This window comes from Thunnus albacares, chromosome 12, assembly GCF_914725855.1.
Source record: "Thunnus albacares chromosome 12, fThuAlb1.1, whole genome shotgun sequence".
Lineage (NCBI taxonomy): Eukaryota > Metazoa > Chordata > Actinopteri > Scombriformes > Scombridae > Thunnus > Thunnus albacares.
In genome coordinates, this window is record NC_058117.1 from 6,395,680 (window position 1) to 6,414,224 (window position 18,545).

The 18,545-nt window shown below is 42.3% G+C and overlaps 1 protein-coding gene across 6 annotated transcripts in view; it reads left to right on the plus strand.

Annotated features, from left to right (window-relative positions):
- rnf220a (ring finger protein 220a) overlaps positions 1–18,545 on the plus strand; it is a 261,492-nt gene that overhangs the window by 81,917 nt on the left and 161,030 nt on the right. For 4 of the 6 annotated variants that reach the window (XM_044368498.1, XM_044368495.1, XM_044368500.1 and 1 more), the window contains 2 exons: positions 2,091–2,255; positions 15,913–17,079. In XM_044368498.1, coding sequence (XP_044224433.1) covers positions 16,425–17,079 — 655 coding nt within the window. In that variant the 5' untranslated portion in view covers positions 2,091–2,255; positions 15,913–16,424. Of the gene's footprint in view, positions 1–2,090; positions 2,256–13,823; positions 13,910–15,912; positions 17,080–18,545 lie in introns of those variants that run through there. The other 2 variants (XM_044368497.1, XM_044368496.1) reach the window with 2 other exon arrangements.

Below are 18,545 nucleotides of genomic sequence, written 5' to 3' on the forward strand. Positions count from 1 at the left end.
GTGAGTGACCTGAGGATTTTCTGATAATACAAAGTGATGTTTATACAGTATTAATCAATGTCTGCCTTATTCTGATAACTCACTTTAAGTCACAGTTTTATCACCTGTTTATTTTCCCTTTCAGTGCCCGGTTTGAATCAAACCATGAGAACATTTGTGACAGTACAACACCACTCAGTTGCTTTCTTTATCATCTACAGCAACTGACTAAAAGTAAGTTACAACAGAATAAAGAAGTTGGTCTTAAGCTGAGGACTACTGGTCAGTTCCGCATGTGACCAGCAGGGGGGTGTAGTGGAGAGGAAGACGAGGGACACCAGACTTCTCTTCTCCCTCTCACTCTCACTCTCACTCTCATCCAGTCCCTCAATACACTTTATATTGTCAAATACTCAAAATTATACCGCCTTTTTTCAGAAGCAGCCCCCCACAAAATCGGACAATTTTTTAGAGCAAAACTACACTTTGTTTTTTGGGCTTTGTACCATAAATCATCTGCGCCACATTATTTTCTAATGATTTAACCCTGACAGTTTGTGACAGTGGTGGTCAGAACAGTAAGTGGATACATGGAGCTGTCAGTGCTTTGTCACTGGTTATGGGAAGGAGGGTACAGTTATTATTATTTGGTCCAAAAGAGTAAAAAATGTAATTTGGATGAAGAGAAACAATCAGTAGTGGCGGGTCATTCCTATGAAAATTAACAAAACCGGTTGTTGACCAATGTCAGCTAAAGGGTTGGTGAATTTAACACGCTTAAATAGCATATTAATAAGTAATAAGTGATTGTGCGTATTTGATTTATTAATGGCTTGGAAGTTTTGGTGGATCGATGACGGGTCTTCGCCACACAGCTGCGGGTTTAGTGAACTTCCCTCTGTCTCACCAACTTCAGTCTCTAGTGCGCCTTTTATAAGAGTGTCTCGTAGTCCACCTCTTTCTGTTGAGAGGTGGACTTCATTGGCTTTATGGCAAGCAGTCTGTCCAACGGGCGACAGAGAGAGAGAGAGAGAGAGAGAGAGAGAGGAGGGGGATAATTCATTCACTTTGCGCACAAAGCGCAGTGGAAATCACCCAGGGGAACGAAACAGCAGACAGAGGGGAGAGGCAGAAGGGTGGGTGTGTGGAGGGAGGGGGGGGGGGGGGGGGGTTGTTGAGAAACAGTGTCCACACATGCACACGGACAAACACACTCTTAAGACTGAAGTGGAATTACCCAAAAATTCTCCAGTTCGTTTATGTTCTTGTAATTACTCTCCATCTCCTTGAACACCAAGCAAAAACAGAAACGACAATAAAGTTGACTTGTCATGAAAATGTTGATTATCCTGCAAGACAATGACTCAAATATAAGACATCAGCTCTGTCTGGTTCTCTGATCTCTCACGGGAGAGAAAACTGACTGATCCTGATTTTTAAGGCAGAAAAAACCCCCACTTTGGGAACAGTGTACAACAAATTGGATGACCATACTGGGAGAAGAAATGTCGCTCTGAAATGACAGAGAGGTAATGATTAATGAGTAGAAGATCATTGTTTTTAACCGGGAAAATGATAGAGAGGTGCTGTGTCTGTGTGTCTGTCCTTGAGTCATTGAGCGACCCGAGCGCTGCGCGGCAGCACTGCACCTCGGAGCGCTCTGGACCCTGGACACCCCTCCCTCCCTCCCTCCCTCCCTCCCTCCCCCACCTCCCCCACCTCCCCGCGTCCTCCCCATCCACCCCCACACTCTCCGCTCAGGCTCGCGCAGCCCAGCTCCAGCCTCACACACGTCGCTGTTGAACACTGAGACCCCCACCCCACCCCCCCCCCCACCCACCCACCCCCTCCCTCACACCACCACTGCCTGCCACCGTCTCTGCGATCCTGCGCTCCCTCACCGGCTTCACTCCTCTTTCCTCTTTACTGATCGTCCCTCTCGGTGTTTCAGCGGAGGGGCTGCACGCGCGATTGCGCTATTGATACCCACTTTACACTGTGTCTGTGGAAAGTCTGCCTCTCTCTCTCTCCCTCGCTCTCTCTGTCCTCCTCTCTGGCTGCGCTTTGGTAACCTAACAGGGAGGTGTTAACTACTTTTGCTTCCCCCGAAGCGCCTCCCGTTATCTCCGGTGCTGCTGCGCAAGAGCCAGAAGGGCCACTGCTACTGATATTCCCACTCCGCAGAAAAGTTTTCGGTTTGTTGTGAGGATAAAAAAAAAACGGAAGCCGGGAACCGAGGAGTCGTCTGCAGAAGAAGCGGATTCTGCCACGGCGAGGTGAGTAACTCTTGTCTTTTTGTAGTTGTTGTTGGGTTTGAAGCGTATAGGCTACAGTTTGTGCTTCCACGCCTTTTTCGCGTTCCGCTGTTTCTTTCTGTATAGGAAGCGGATTGTGAGTCATTTCTGTAAACTTTCTCGGGGATTGTGCGCTTTGGTCGCTGCGCGCGGCGGCGTTTCCACGCGTGGAAATAAAAGAGAAAGTCAAGGCACGGTCTGTCTCCGTTTGGACAAGGACTTTTACGCGTGTGCGCGTGCGTGCGTGCGCGTTTATCTCTGTTTATATCTCTCCAGGTGTTTGTATGTGTGTATGTGTGTGTGTGTGTGTGTGTGTGTATGTGTGTGCGCGCGCGCCTGTGTGTTTGTGCGTGCGCATGTATGTGTGTGCGTGCTCAAGTTAGGTTCCCAAACAAGAAAGTGGCTTCTTGAAAACACTTAAATTGTTCAGTATAGCGGAACGAGTGCGTGTCTCACTGACATTACGCATACATTACTATCAATCACCATACATTAAGCCAGTACATTACAACACCACTGCACCGCCGACCACCAACAAATATTTCAACTTTTTTATAACTCTAGATATTGATTTTGCAATTGCTTTTGAGAAGATTGGTTATCTTTTCAGAGTTAGATCATTAAATTATCATCAAACCCTCTAGTTAAAGAAAAAAAAAAATTACCTTCAGCTAGATAAAATGAAATCTTTCTTATTTTTGTAGAGCTTCTAAAAGCCCGCTCCCATCATCAGCCGGTAGATGCTCAATAACGACCGTTAGTCTGCAGGCCTCCTGTGAATATATTTATTAGTTTAACTTGAGTTTCAGTTCTTCATATGAAGGCAGCAGGGGTTACTGCTCTACTAAATGTGTCTATCGTTGATTTTCAGTGAAAGTTACAGTTGCTTTGAAGCATTAAAGCGCTCATAATGATGAGGACATGTGGCTGAAACTGCCGCATATTGGCCCCGTAAGTTGGGGTCCAGAAACCACTGATGGGGCTGATTTTAATGAATCACATAACACAGAGAGAAATTTATGAAGGAGTCCTGGACCACAACTATGCTGTAATAATGGGATTAATCTTCATAAACGAATTTTGAACTTCTGTTTTATTAAACTAAATATGACTGTAGCAATTAAAATAAAGCACAATAAAAACAAAATTAGCAAAGCATTAGGTAAAAGAAAAAAATACAAATAAGTGGAAAACAGAGAAAGTTGTTTTTACAGGAAATCCTACCGCCTGTGTGTATGTAAATCCTCACAAATGCGCTACAAATTATTCTCAGTTTCTCTCAAAGAGAAACAGACGGCTTGAATTCAAAAAGAAAAAGCGACTGGCTGTGTAGCATGCGCGTGCACGTGAACACCCATGCAAGCAAACACACACACACACATACACACAGGCCTACACACAGTTGGGAAACACCTGTTAACTAGGGAGCCACTATAATTTACATCCTCCCCCTAAATAAGCAGCGCCCAGCCAGAGGAAGTCCCGGGGGCCTTCCAACCTCATGGCCGAACGCAGTGAGCCAAAATCGGCTTCCCTCAAGCGCCAGCCCCCGCTGCTGCTGCATCAGTTTTACCAGATACAACATCCACATTTAATATACATTTTCTGTATACTGCGACTCTCATCAGGAAGAAAGGATTATTGCTCTCAACAGGACTTCATTCTTATTTGTTTTTATTTTTTTTTTTTAATCATTTTTGGCAAACAGCTCCGACGTCGTTAGAGTTAGTGTGCTTTTTTTTTACTTTCTCTCCTTGTCTGTCCTCGTATTCCATATGGGCTCTCAGTATGTTCTTTTAAAATTTACTTAGTTTTTAGATTGAATAAGTGAAAGTTCTTACCCAGAGCGGCGGGCGCAGACAGCGGAGACTTGTAAAAAACGTGAACGTAACTGATTTTATTTTCATTTCTTCTGTCAGTTTCAGTTTCTGGACTCACAACTGATATTCGAGGAAATGTTTCACCATTTTACGCTCACACCGTTATTTCTTTGCTGTCGTACTCGCCTCTTCTTATCTTTACCGTATTTAAAACAGCAAACAAGTGAGCAGACGAGCACGCGCCCGGATCATGGCGCATTACGGCAACAGTCAGAACAGGCAATAATAAAAATTAGTGAGAAAAATTCAGAAGAGCCATTAGTAGTAATTTCCAAGTTGAAAAGTCCTCTCAGCGCCAGCAATAAATAGCGCGTAAAGACGCACTTTTGGGGAGAAGGTGCGCCCGAGGCGGGTCATTGAACTCACCGCACGGTGAAGATTGAATTATAGTTCCATAAAAAACAGGAACTCGCTCCGCACCCACTGATCCCAGCCTGATTTCCGTGATGAATCTCTTCAAATTGATTTTATTGATTGTCAGATCAACCAGCCCTGACTTCTAACGACCAGCCGAGCCTTTTCATTTTCAAACCAAACACATTAGCAAGTAATAATTATCTTTTAAAGGTGGGAAATAAGGAAGGAGGAGAGGTGTTACTGAAAAACATATTTTCTTTTCAAATGTAATCGATGGTATATAATGATATTATCGACTTTGTTTCCGGCGCGGGGAAAGTTTTCGTTTTGTAGCATATTTATTATTTGACCTGATATACAATTATTGATAAAAGAAAAATAATACACTTGTAGTTTTATCCTGTATTCACGTGATACGTGTTATTTCTACATTAAGACACGTAACCCTTTCTTCTTCTACATTTCTGCCAGTAAATTATTTTCTTTTAATTAATAATATTGATTAATACAATTCAAGGTAAAGCTTTATTTCACACATTTCTCCAATCAATGTTTTAATGCAGGGTGAAAGTTTTTAGGCTATAAAATAACTCGAAATTACAGTTTAATTCTTACATATTTAATTAGAAGCATGTTAATGAGACGTTCAGTGCGATTAGAAAAAAATATTATAGTCAGATTTTTCTCTACTGTAGTTATATATTTCAACTATAATTTAAATAGGCCTGATTTCTATATACGTCATTCTTAATTAAGAAAAATTAAAGTTGCATTTGTTTCATATGATTCCATGACTTTTTCCTCTTCATTGTAAAACGCTGTCATTGTGAGTGATGCACCACCCTGTTCGTGTTTGTATCATTTTATTATTTTCCGCTTCAGTTGTCAGACCTCAGAGTGATTTACAGGCCGCCGCTTCCTTCTTCTTCTTCTTCTTTCATTCGAATTCAACTCGCTCGTTTCTCGTCCACGTTTAAAAGCGCTATCAAGGCCCGCTCTTATTTTATTTCTGTCTTTCTGTAATAGTCGTATTTTGATTGTAACTTTTTGGGTGCTTTAACTTTAAAATAACTTTTTTTTTTATGTCAAACGATGCGTTAATACAGGGTATTAATTCATCTGCGCCTCAGAGCTTTTGGGATTACACAGATACAAATTATGCTCATTTTCAGCCAAAAACATGAAAGAAATTATTCCTGGATGAGAAAAGCACAACACGAATTGTAATCATAAGAAATTCTGTATATTTGTTCTTTCAACCGAATTCAATGGCGTTTATTTTTAAATCAAAAGTCTCAGAAAATCTGTCCATGTATTTATTTTAGATGAATGAATTCAGGCCTGTTATTGTGTTGCTTCCTCGCATCTTCTTCTCTCTTCTTCGTCCCCAAAGGAATATACAGAGGGTGCAGAGAGGAGGAGAAAAAAAAAAGTGTCGAGGTTGGAGGAAAAGTAGCAAAAGATGATTTATTTGTCAGCGTATTCGATTCTACCCCCCCCCACCCCCCGACTCCCCCCCCACCACCTCCACCCCCCCCTCTCAGCAGTCAGCTGTTATTGCTCGCCATTGATCTCCTTCGCCCCCCCCCCCCCCCCCCCCCCCCCTCTCCTTTGCGCAGCGAGAAGTGTGAACTAAAATTAATGTCCATTTCACACCTCTCCTCTGGATCGATGGCCGCAGAGAGAGAAGTTTATTTTAATTTGGATCCGAAGAAGCGCCACGTCCGAAATAAAAAAAAAAAAAAAAATCCTCCCACCTGCTTCATTATCAGGAAACCAGTTAACTACCACTTTTACCGCGACGTAGATAATCATTAAGTGGCTGAATATAGTCGTGGTAAGCAGCTTGAAAAGTATATATATCAGGTGAAGATGTTTTTTATGAGCAGGCAAAGGTGTTTTTTTTTTTTTTTTTCAACATAATTGATTTATGTTGCTCATCCTGTTTTATTTGCCGCCACATAACCGAGGAGGAAAGATGGGAATAAAGAGCAGAGTAATGAAGATTTTTTTTTTTTAAAAAAAGAAGCGGATGTACAGTAACTTTTATCTGCACCACCTCTCTCCACCACCTCCCCCCCACCTGCTTCCTTTTTACATACCGTCTGAAAAAACTAAATTCCTATAAATTCCTCTTTATTCGGATCTATATAAATGTTTTCCTACCTGAGAACGCTACTTCTCATATTTGGGAATATTAATGCGTCATGACGCGCGCATTAACACCCCCCCCGTCCCCCCCCCCCCCCCCTCTTCTTCTCTCTCCCATAACATGACACTGATAGTAAATTAACTATGGATCGCTCAGTCGCGACTAGTTTGATGACCCCCCCTCGGTCTATTAAGTCCTATCAATATGCACTAATTCCTCATTCTTTATTAAAAGCAGAACCAACTCCTTCTCCACTTCTTCACCCCTCCTTTATCCTCCTTTTTTCCCGCATTCCTCCATCTCCTCCTCCTCCTCCTCCTCCTCCTCCTCCTTCTCTGTGTGTGTTTTATTATTTTGTTGTGCTAATAAACACTATACGAGAGCTAATTTGACATGCAGACGGTAATTGAAATAAACGCGTCGCCGGTAAATAACAAGTGTTTGAACACGCAGACACGGGAGCGGGCCCCTCGGAGAGGAATCGCGTCCTGCGCGGCGCGCTCTGCATCTTAAAACTTTGTGTTATTGTTGTCTTGTTATCGCCGTTATAATCACCATAATTAAGTGCGAGGAGCCGGATGCAATCATTAAATGGATGGATATTGTAGGGCTGTCTCACTTATCAAACCAACCAAATGTTTTTTTTTTTCCTCTGTGGAAATTGCAGCCTGTCCGCAACACAAATTGTGTTTTGAGGCGATTTTGATTGATTTGTCCGTTTGAAGTCCGATCATAACTTTTTATTTTACATTTTTTATACAGGTGCATAATATTAATAGTGCATTTTGCTCATTATTGTTGTATGTTTTTAGGCAAATAGACAGTTTAAGGTGTTTTTGAGTATTATTGTTTGATTAATAAGTCATTAAAACGTGAAGGAGTGAGATTTTAATCCACTGAACTGGCTGGAGAAGCAGTAATAAATCATATTAAGCATCCTATCCTCTTGTCATATTTTACAAAATGTTTGTAATATATGGAAATGCATTGGATTATTATTTGCTGAGATGATTATTTCTAACAAACTGAGCAAAGAGAATTGTGCTGGAAACCTGCCCTCATCCTGCAAATATGCATGCAGACCCAATTATTCCCTTTATTGATGACAGGAAAGAGGAGTAGCTCATGTCCAGTCATTTTCTATTGGAAGGAAATCACTCCATGGAGGGGAGACTGCACTGTGTTTAATGGTTTGATTGCATTGGAGAAGGCAGGCACTGGTAATGCCGTTATAGGGGGAAATATCACTTGGAGACGCTATCGGCAACAAGAGAAAGTCAAAGAATTAGCCTAATGGGGGGGAGAGGAGTTGTGTTGGATGTCAGATACTTTCGACTCTCCATATTGCTCCGTGTCTCTTTCTCTCTGTGTCTATCCCTCCACCCCCACCTTTGCCCCCCCTTCCAACGCCACATCATATCTCTCTCAGGTTTCCCCCCCATTCGTCAATTACACTGTGAGCCGGATCACAAGCTCCCTGCTTGGAAAATAAGCTAATATTCACCCCCGCCCTCCTCACACACACACACACACACACACACACACACACACACACACACACACACCTCCCCAGAAGACACAGTTGGTGCATTTGCGTCCATCGATTGCAGACAGGCAGTATTTGTGTAGCCTACTTATCATTTTTCTCTGTGCAGCCAGCCGGGCATCCAGGCAGGAGACGAGACTGATACAGGGAGCCTGATCTGATGCATAAACACACACACATACACACACACACACACACATACCTGCAGGAACACACAGCGTCACACATCCTCATGTTCACACACAAGCAGTTTGATATTCACACTGCATGCTCGGCGGCCTTGGGATAAGTTATCGTAAAGATTCGGTCGCTGGTTGAAGCCTCCGTGTCAGAAAGCATCCTCCTCCATCCCTACCAGCTCCACTACCGCTCTGTATCCGACTCTGACCTTTGACCTCCATGTAGAGGAGAGCAGAGCATTTCCCTGCAGGCATCAATGAAATTCCCCTCTGTTCTTCTCGTCATTACTAACTCTAAAATAGATTATTATTAGAGTGAAATCTGCGAGTGAAACCGCGTACATGCGTGGCAACAGTTTTTCCTCGTTAAACTTGAACTAGGCTAATTGGCTTGCACTTGCATGCAGCCTGTAGTACAAACCGGCCAGCCAGCCAGCCGCCTGTCTGCCTGCCAGCCAGCTAGATTAGTGGCTGCTGTTGTACACGCCGGCACAGCACAGCAATAAAGAGTCATAGGAGGGCGGCTGGTGCCACACACACTCACTCAGTCACACTCCTGTACGGCAGATAGTGAGCTCTGTCGGTCAGCAGAGAGACTTTAGGTTCGTCTGTCAGGATGTTAGGGTTTTTTGAGTGTATGTCTTGTTTATGGGTATAGAAAAGGACAACTATGAGGAAAGAGAATATTATGTAGAGCCTCTATATCAGTTGTAACATATAGCAAAGAAGACATTTAAAAAAAAAAAAAAGATTTCATGCTTAAAATGATTATTAATTGTTATTTTTTTAGATTAATTTAGTTCAAAATATTCTAAAATGACATGAAGTACAATTCTGTGCACCGCCTGTCCAAGACATAAGCTGCACCTTACAGCAGCCAAATATGTAAAGGAAAGTTTATTTAACATCATTTCAGGGAAACAAAAGAGAGAAAAAAAAAATTGCTAAGATTTGGTTTACCAGTGATCCCAAAATACGCATTGGGGATGGTAATCTATGAGCAATGGAATGGTGTGCTTTTCCCATTTAGCCTTTGCTGCTGTACCAGGAATTAGCTGGCCCCGCTGAACTGGGCCTTGCTGGTGCTGCCATGAATAGAAATCCCTGCCACAGGTCAGGGCAGACTTCCAAAATGATTTTTGTCTGCCGGCCATGACTCTGTCTCAGAAATCACAAAGGCTTATTTGAGGAGTAAATCCTCTTTCTTTTTTGCAGGAGTATTGCATGAATGTCACATTGAGGTTACAGAGAAGGAGAGAGAGAGAGAGAGAGAGAGATTCCGGGACAGAAAGATGATAAAAATACATCTTCCTTCTTCTTCTTCTTTTTTTTTCTGCATTCAGACATTTGGAAAAACACAAATTAGTCAAAGTACTCCTTGTTAAGTAACACATTCCTCAAAATATGCTTGTTGTCAGTGAGCTGCTGCACAAAGCTGGCATGTTCACTTTGCACAGCTTGTCCAATCCGTATTGATTTTGGGAGCTGAATATTGCCCAAGTGTCATTATCCAACTCAGGATGTTGTGTGTGTGTGTGTGTGTGTCTGTTATTAAATCTTACTGTAATATTTTTTTTTTTTCACCGTTGATGCATATATCTCCCGTTTACTGTGGCAGCTGTTGACTGAAGTGAATAACCTGGTTACAGATTTCATATCGGAGAGGACGAAAGGAAGAAGAAGAAAAAGAGAGACACATGAGATTGGGATATTTGAAAGACATTTGGAAACAAAATTAGGGTTTTACAGCTGAAGGAAAGACAAGGACGAATAATATAAGAGAGAAAGAGAGAAGGGGAGAGATAAATGGGTGTGATTCTTATTCACAAGGACATTTGAGCTTTGCCTCATGGCCAGACATGAATGAGTAGATTTCAATAGTATTGACTGTTGCTTCGGACATCAGCAAACACACACACACTGACACACACACACACACACACCTACTCAGGCACAAGCACAAACACTGCAGTCTGTCTGGAATACAGAGTGGACCTGTCTACAGGTCAGCTCATGCTGTTTAATGCTAAAAAGCAGACACATACACACACACACTGTACAGACAGACAGTTTACTTTCTCTGTTTCCCTCGATGCGTGTGTCCTGATGGCAAATATTTAATATCTGACAGCAGGGTTTTAAATAGCTGTGTTTTCTTAGGCTCTTGTCAGCTGGTGAAATTGAGACTTCAGAATTGTCTGGTTTACTCTGCAGTCTTTTGAAAAATGTACTTTTTTCCAATATCAAAGACTAAAGCAATGCCAGAAAACAAAGCCTGCCTTTTTTTATTTCTATATATTGTTGTATTTTTATCATCTTAAAGAAGTCTGTAGATTCTGTCAGCATAGTTTTCAGCAGGGTCTTGTTCTATTATGTCATGCTGCTGAGCTGCATTGGTATGCACGTGCATTTTGATCATGATAGAAAAGTAATGGTTTTAGATAAAACTGAAGGAGGAAATGCTCTTTTATAGCTTCAGACTATTCTTCCACACAAGCTCTTAATACTCACTGAATTATCAAAAAAAATGCAACCACAAAGCTTCAACAACTCTGTCTCTCCTGTCATGACATTTCAGAGACGCGTCGTTTTCATCGGACGGTAACGACATGTTGCTCCGCTATGACTGGAGGTGTTACATCTGTGAAAACGGCTGCTGTTTTTTTTTTTTTTTCACTGATTTTTTTTTTTTTTTTTTATGATATCAACCCCCCCCCCCCCTTCCAGATATGACACCTGTATTAGTATAACTACCTCTGTTAATAGTGCAAAGGGGTTGATAGTTGCCTATAAAATTTTTATTTGGTTGATTTTTTATGATGGTTAAAATGTACAGTGCTGTAATTACCCCTAAAAGAAGATGTGCCAAGATTTTCAGGGTTAGGGTGAAGAACAGTGAGAGTATGTGCACAGCAGAGGCTGAGGGTAGACATTAGAGGCTGTAAATTTTAACTGGTGTTTTCAGTGCTTTTGGACATGAACATTTTGTTCTCAGGAGAGTTTTGTTTTTTTTCCTCTTACCACACACTACTCCAGATTTCTTTTTTATTAAATACCATATTCAATTACAGGAGCATGTATTGAGATCATTTGGAACGGGTCAGTTTAGTTATATGTTGCATCAAGCTATAATAAAGTGCTTGAAACTCTGATTTTTCTATACGTAATCTGGTATATGTGAGTGAATGTGAGTGTGTGTGTGTGTGTTCACCAGAAAGATGAGTTGAGTGACACAGCTCGGCCTGTCTTGTAATAAAATGTAAGAGTGGCACTTTCACGCTTGTCAACAATCTCTAAATATACCCACGGACCGGGAAGTGTGTGCACACCCTCGTATACTCACATTCATACAGGTTTGCGGTTTTGACTGCTTTTCTCTCTGTCTCCATTAGAAGAAGAGAAAAAAAAACTTCAGCTGCTTTGCTTTCCGACAGTGTCAGCAGTCAAACACACACACACACACACACTTACACACACCCACACACACACACACAAGCAAACACCAGTCACAGTTGACAAGACATTTTTATAACAAAAATTTATAGCAAAAATGTTGGTTACACACTTAAAGCAGCCATGCAAAAAAAAAAAAAAAATATTCCAACCAGTCAACAAAAAGAAAAGCTTCAATAAGTCAGGAGCTCTTTGTCAACAGTGTAGCTGTTTGGATCCCATTTTCCTTTTCATTTTCCTGATCCTGACAATCAGAGCTGCTTATGTTTCTTTCCTCTGAAACAAACATTACACAACAGAGGTCCGTCAGGATTACTTTTAGATGGTTTTCCAACTGGAATATTATTGAGAACTAAGACCGTACAGATGATTAAACATTTAATTCCAGTTTACATGAGCATTTTATTTTGGAAACCATCATCAGTCTTATTATTGGTGGTGTGAAGTGATATTTTTTATCCATAATGCTACCATTCAAGTGTCTCCAACCCTTGACATTCTGTTTCTTAGCCATACAAGAAGCAAATAACACTCTCTGATTATTGTAAAGAACAACAATAATGTTTATGACCACAGTTAGCAATTATTTCACATAGTATCCATGACTCCTCCTGCATCCCCCCGCTCAGTAGCTCATATTTCTTGAGTGAAATTTCTCCTCAGAATGATGTTAAAGCACATTGTTGTTGACACCGCAATTTCCCTGACTGGTAAAACATTGTCACTTAAAGTGCAGATTTGACATGAAAAGCCCTCCTTGCTGTTTGTATTTAATATCGTGCCGACAGCTGTATCATTCTTGCACACTGTAATCAAATTATGCCAGCGTGGTAAACGTTCCCCTGTGACATTTTCTATTATAAAATGCATATACCCGGTGTCAGACAATGTGTGGGTGGTATCCCTCGGTGGCAAATAGGATTGTAAGTGGCACTGACTGACGTTATGTGTGCGTGTTCGTTGGATGTAATTGCGCGTGTATATTGATGATATGCATAGGTGTGTGTCATCAGGAATTATGATTGTTGTTTTAGAGATAAGTTTAAAAAAAAAAAAAATCACTGACTTTTAGCAGCTTTATGACACTTCTATCAGTGTGATATTGTGTGCATAGTTACAATTTATAAGACTAATATCTTGAAGTCATAGATCCAAAAGCAAATCCAAAATTAATACAATTCTCTCCTCTTCACTCTCCTCTCCTCCTCCTCCTCCTCTCCTGTTGCGGCCTGTAAGGGAATATCCAGTGTCCTCTTATTGGATTGGCTGCTTCACGTTGGCGGCCCTTAGCTCGCTGCCCCTCGGCCTGCTGGGTAATGATAATAAAATTGAAATATCCCGGTACTTATCAGTGTATTACCTCCCTATCAACACCTCAGACACACTCCTACTTTAGAGGTTATACAGGAGAAAGCGTGATGTGATATACAGCGCCAGGCGAGAAAGTGAGAAAGACAGAGAGAGAGAGAGAGAGAGAGAGGGGGAGAAGGAGAGGGAGTAAACTGATGGACGGAAAAAAGAGAGAGAGAGAGAGAGAGAGAGTAAGAAAGGAGTTCTGTTATGGCTAAATTTTCAAGGTGCTATTTCCGGGATGGATTGCGGTAGGTAGGGAAGAGAGGGTGAGAAGAGGAGGAGGAGGAGGAGGAGGAAGAGAAGAGGAGAGGCGTGTAATGTGACTCTGTGGCATCTGTCCAGACCAGAGGCGTGTTAGCGTAAGACATTCTCTACACTCCACACTGGCCCTACTGTACATTTGCGGTAATGTAAAACATCTCACATCTCCCGATCTCTCTCTCTGTCTGTGGGCCCTCTCCTCTCTCCTTTCTCTTGGCAGTTTGTTGGTGTGTGTGTGTGTGTGTGTGTGTGTGTGTCTTTGTGTGGGAGGTGGGGGAGCATGCCAAAGCCGAGATCAGGTTTGGAAATTGATTTGAATGAGTGTTGTGGACAGCTGATAGCTATAAAAGATTTTCTCCTTTCATTTCCCAGGGAGTTTCTCCTTTGATGTTGGCTGGTAGTCAACGCAGCTTTGAAGCTCGTCTAGAGCGGCCTGGGCTGCTACTTGATACTGTGTGAGTTTGTATTTGTTGGGTGTTTATGCACATATGTGCATACGACTTCATGTTTGACCTTTTGGAGTTGCATCGCTGATGAATTTTGATGTCAGCGGTGACCTTTATGATAAAAAAAAAACTAGAGTATCACTTTTTGATAATACAAAATTGGATGGAAATTTAATCTGATTTAATAAAGGTAAAATTGCTCATGATAACCTGTTTGCATTTCGCTGATCTGATGTTCTTATCCATGATGCACAAAATCCCACAGTCACTTATGTACGACAAGCACATCTTTACCTACTTTAAATCTTAATGTATTTGACGCTTAACAAGCCAGCCACCTTCAAATTGCCCTTTAGGGATAAAAAATCTCTGAAATCTTATTTTGTCGTTTCATCGGCTGCCTCTCCGCGTTCCTCAGACCGACCAATCGCACGCTCTGATCTAATCCCCGGGAGGAAAGATTCTAGTCTGTTGCCACGGATGCCGGGGGGGGTCGTGAGGTCAAGTACGGCTAATTTATTCACTCAGTCAGATTTCCTCTGGCTCGTGGATGGCAGATGGAGAGGTCTGATATGATATCACCCATCTGAATCACCCGAGGGAGAAGAGAGCGGGAGAGTACGGATGGGAGGGAGAGATGGAGGGATGAGAGGAGAAGAGATTGACAGGAGAGATGTAAAAATAAAGGGAGGACAGATAGTAAAAATTGGGGAATTAAAAGTGGTTAGATAGAGAGATAGGGAAGAGGGTAGCATAGCCTGCAAGAATGTGGAGTGTGTTCGCCCCACCGAGTCGGGTGTCGAGCTGAACATTGAGCCACATAGCCTCTTATCAGATGTGTATGTGTGTGTGTATGAGTGGGAGATGTGTGTGCGTGTGTGTGTGTGTCCTTATCTCAAGACAAGTGGTTCTGGTCCAATAAGATCCTAGGAGATGGTAGGAATAAGCGGCTTAGACCAAGATCTGAGATGAGGGAGGGAGGGAAGAGAGATAGTGCTAGAGAGATGAGAGGAGGAGATGAGGATGGAGGGAAGAGGGGGACAGATTAGGAGGACGGAGGACAAGGACGGGACATTTGGAAAGAGATGAGACGTGGAGGGCTGCAGAGATCGGAATGGAAAGATGTGATGTGGAAACAGTTTGGAGAAGTTTTTTTTTTTTTTTTTTTTACAGAGCAGGAGGAAAAGGGGGGGAGGTGAACATGAGAGAAGTTTGGGGGTTGAAATAATTCTTGGCTTTTTGTCAAAGGGCATGGATTTACAGGATTTGATCAACAGTGTCAACTTGAGGACACTTTTTCCCTAGAGGTTCTGAATTTGTGGCTTCAACAACAGTGTCTTCTTAAGAACACTGTCCCCAAAGGCTTTGACTTCAAGCCTTGGCTTCCAGCGGCTCCTTTATTAAAAATTTTCCACTCAGCTCCCCTCCTTTCCCCCATCAGATTGAGGGCAAAACATTGATCTTTGTCTGTTGAAAAAGCAGCATGCCTCTTGTCTTTTAAAGTACCTATCATTAAGAAATAGATGAGGAGGTCTAAGATAAACATGATAGAGTGTGTAAAAGGATTTGAATTTATATTAAGGACATTAAGAAAATGACACAGGAAAGGGACACCAGAAAGGCTGATTTTAAGCTCTTCTGTTGGCACAAATAGGATCTTTTCAGGGCTGTCCAAAACTGCAGAGGCCACAAGGGATCTGTGAAATAAAATTCTGTCATTAGTGCACGTCTCATCTGACCGCAAATCATCTAAATAAGAGATGCGTAATTATCTTTACCGTCACATGTCAAGTCTAAACAGGTTTAAGGGTAGAGTTCAGTCAGGTCAGTCCTTGCCACTTGCATCACAAAAACCTGTTGAGTGCAAGAACACATTTGGTTGCAAGGTTTTTGTTGTTTTTCTTACTTTTTGTAAGACATTGGTGATATGGAACTACCTGAAAATCCAAAACCAAACTGCAGCACTCTGAAACCAAATTGAAATCTAATGCTTATGTTTTGTATGCCCACAGTTTGGAAACCACATGAAGTTGAGGAACCAGCTTTGAGGACCTACGGATGTCCACCTTCCCAGGACCCTTCGGCTTCCGCAAAACTTCCAACAAACTCTCCAAGAGGGAGGCTTTTACGGTTTTTACCCAGAGAGAACAACTTAACTTTGAACATTTATTGTATTTATCATCAGGACTGAACTGGTCCAAACTGTAAAGTCTGACGGACTGAACAGACCCAACGGCACTTACCTGGCAAGGAATGAGCTGGACTGAACTCAGCTAAAGTGAATTTGGCTGGAGACAGATGAAAGAGAAATGAACTGAATTCAAGCTAATCTGAACCAACTTTAGCTCACACGCTTTTCCAAGTAAATTGCCCTGCCCTACTCAGGACTCTTTTCAAAGTTCCTTCCCTTAAAAAGCCTACTCCAACCCAAATTCCCTCACTCCATCAGACCCTTTCCAAGGGTCTTGGACATTGTCTCCAATCTAACTGAGGAGGAATCATCCTCACAACCTTCCGTCCAGACATGGACCTCCACAGGGCAGCCTTCAAGATGGAGAGCTCCTCCTACTTGCCCAATCCCCTGGCCTCACCAGCACTCATGGTCCTGGCCTCCACTGCTGAAGCTTCTCGCGATGCTTCCATTCCCTGCCAGCAACCGCGCCCATTTGGCGTCCCAGTTTCTGTTGAAAAAGACGTCCATTTGCCGTTTAACAACGGTTCATACACTTTTGCATCAATGTACCATCGCCAAGGTGCTGTCCCACCAGGATTCCCGAACAGGGACTTTCCTCCGTCCCTCCTCCACCTCCATCATCAGTTTGCCCCACCTAACCTAGACTGCTCGCCAATCAGCATGCTGAATCACAGCGGGGTTGGCGCCTTCAGGCCTTTCGCTTCCCCTCCGGAAGATCGGGATGGGGCACCAGGTGGGTATCAGTCTGCTTTCACTCCAGCCAAGCGCCTCAAGGGCTGCCTGGATGCAGAGGCTTCACCCCACCTGCGGTACTCTGATGCTGAGGGGAAAGAATATGACTTTGGTGGTGGCCAGATCCCCCCTGGAGGCTCGCCCAGCAGCGCCTTGAAAGCAGTGGAGGACAGTGGGAAAAAGATCTTTGCCGTGTCTGGCCTCCTGTCTGATCGAGAGACCTCCTCCAGCCCTGAGGACCGCATCGAGCGATGTAAGTAGAATTTCAGTTATTTTTTATTGACCTCAAACACAGTAGAACCACATTGAACTGCACATACTGTATAGATTGAAATTAAAAGCAAAACATGAATAAATGAGGGGAAAACACAACAAATGTAGATGCTTCCATACAGGGAATGGGGGTTCACTTAATGGTTTGATGTCAGTCGTATGCTACGGGCTTCACAGTCACCAGATCTCAACCCACTTGAACACCTCATGAGTGATTATAGAGCAGTCATCAAAAGACAGAGGGAGGGAATATCTTGAGGATTGGTGTCCATTCCTCCAGTTGAAATCATGAAACTTGTAGCTGTTCCGGCAGCTTTTGGTGGTCCAACCAACACCTTTCTAAGGCACTTTGACACTTTTCATGCTCACATCAGTTACATTTACGCAATGTTCAAACAACAAGTCGCCATGATCGCATACACAAATAGGGCTTCAACATGCTCTTTTAAATTTTATCTTGTTCATTGCCTTAGTGTCATAAAATAGAAGAAATACACTACATCTATTGCAGTATCCCATAATTTATTTTCTTTCAATTCTTTTCAGATGTATGATTTGCATTACAAATTACATGCAACCCTTAACCCCCCAATTTAATTGCTGTCCTATGAAAACCATGTATTTCCTGCTTTCATTAGCTAATAAAAAGTTGTTTTTAGCTTTATGCCAATGCATTTTTCTGACAATCCAATACCTTTTTAATAGTGCATGTTCTTTAGGAAGTGGCAGAACGAATCATTTAATTTATCTAATAAATTCCAAAATCTTCAAATTTGGAGATACATGTTTTTCACTGAGCAGGGACAATTCAGTCTAGGTTTTGTTCTGCAGTATTGTGTGAATATCTTTCAGAAGTCATTTGAAATTCCAAAAATATGTTATTACAACTTAAAGAACTGCACTTATTCTGATTGCAATTGTAATAATTAAACCTGCAAATAAGACACATAAACATACACACAGCCAAATCGAATCAAATTAAAAACAAATTACAACTTGCCGCAATTTGTAAAAGAATGCAAATTTTTACACACTAGCATCACACACGCCAATAAACAATCCCATCTACGTTCTCTTGTCATCATCTCTCCTGGCTCTCCCAATCCTTGTTTCACAAGCTCACGAGCTCCACTGGTCACATTAGCATTCACCAGTGGAAGGATGCCATTTGGCCCTCACGCACTGGGAATCTGATTAGTGTGTGTATGTGTGTATGTGTGTGTTTGTGTGTGAGTGACTGGTTCAGAGACTGGCCATGCTCTTTGCCATCAGCATTCATCATAGCTCCACGCTGGCAGCCCCGTTGCCAAAAGATTTACCCACATACCCAAAACCTTGGCAGGCCATGTTTGTGTGTGTATATGTGTGTGTGTGTGTGTGTGTGTGTGTGTGTGTGTGTGTGTGTGTGTAATAAATAGGAGGTGGGAGAGGGGTGTTGTAAGATCT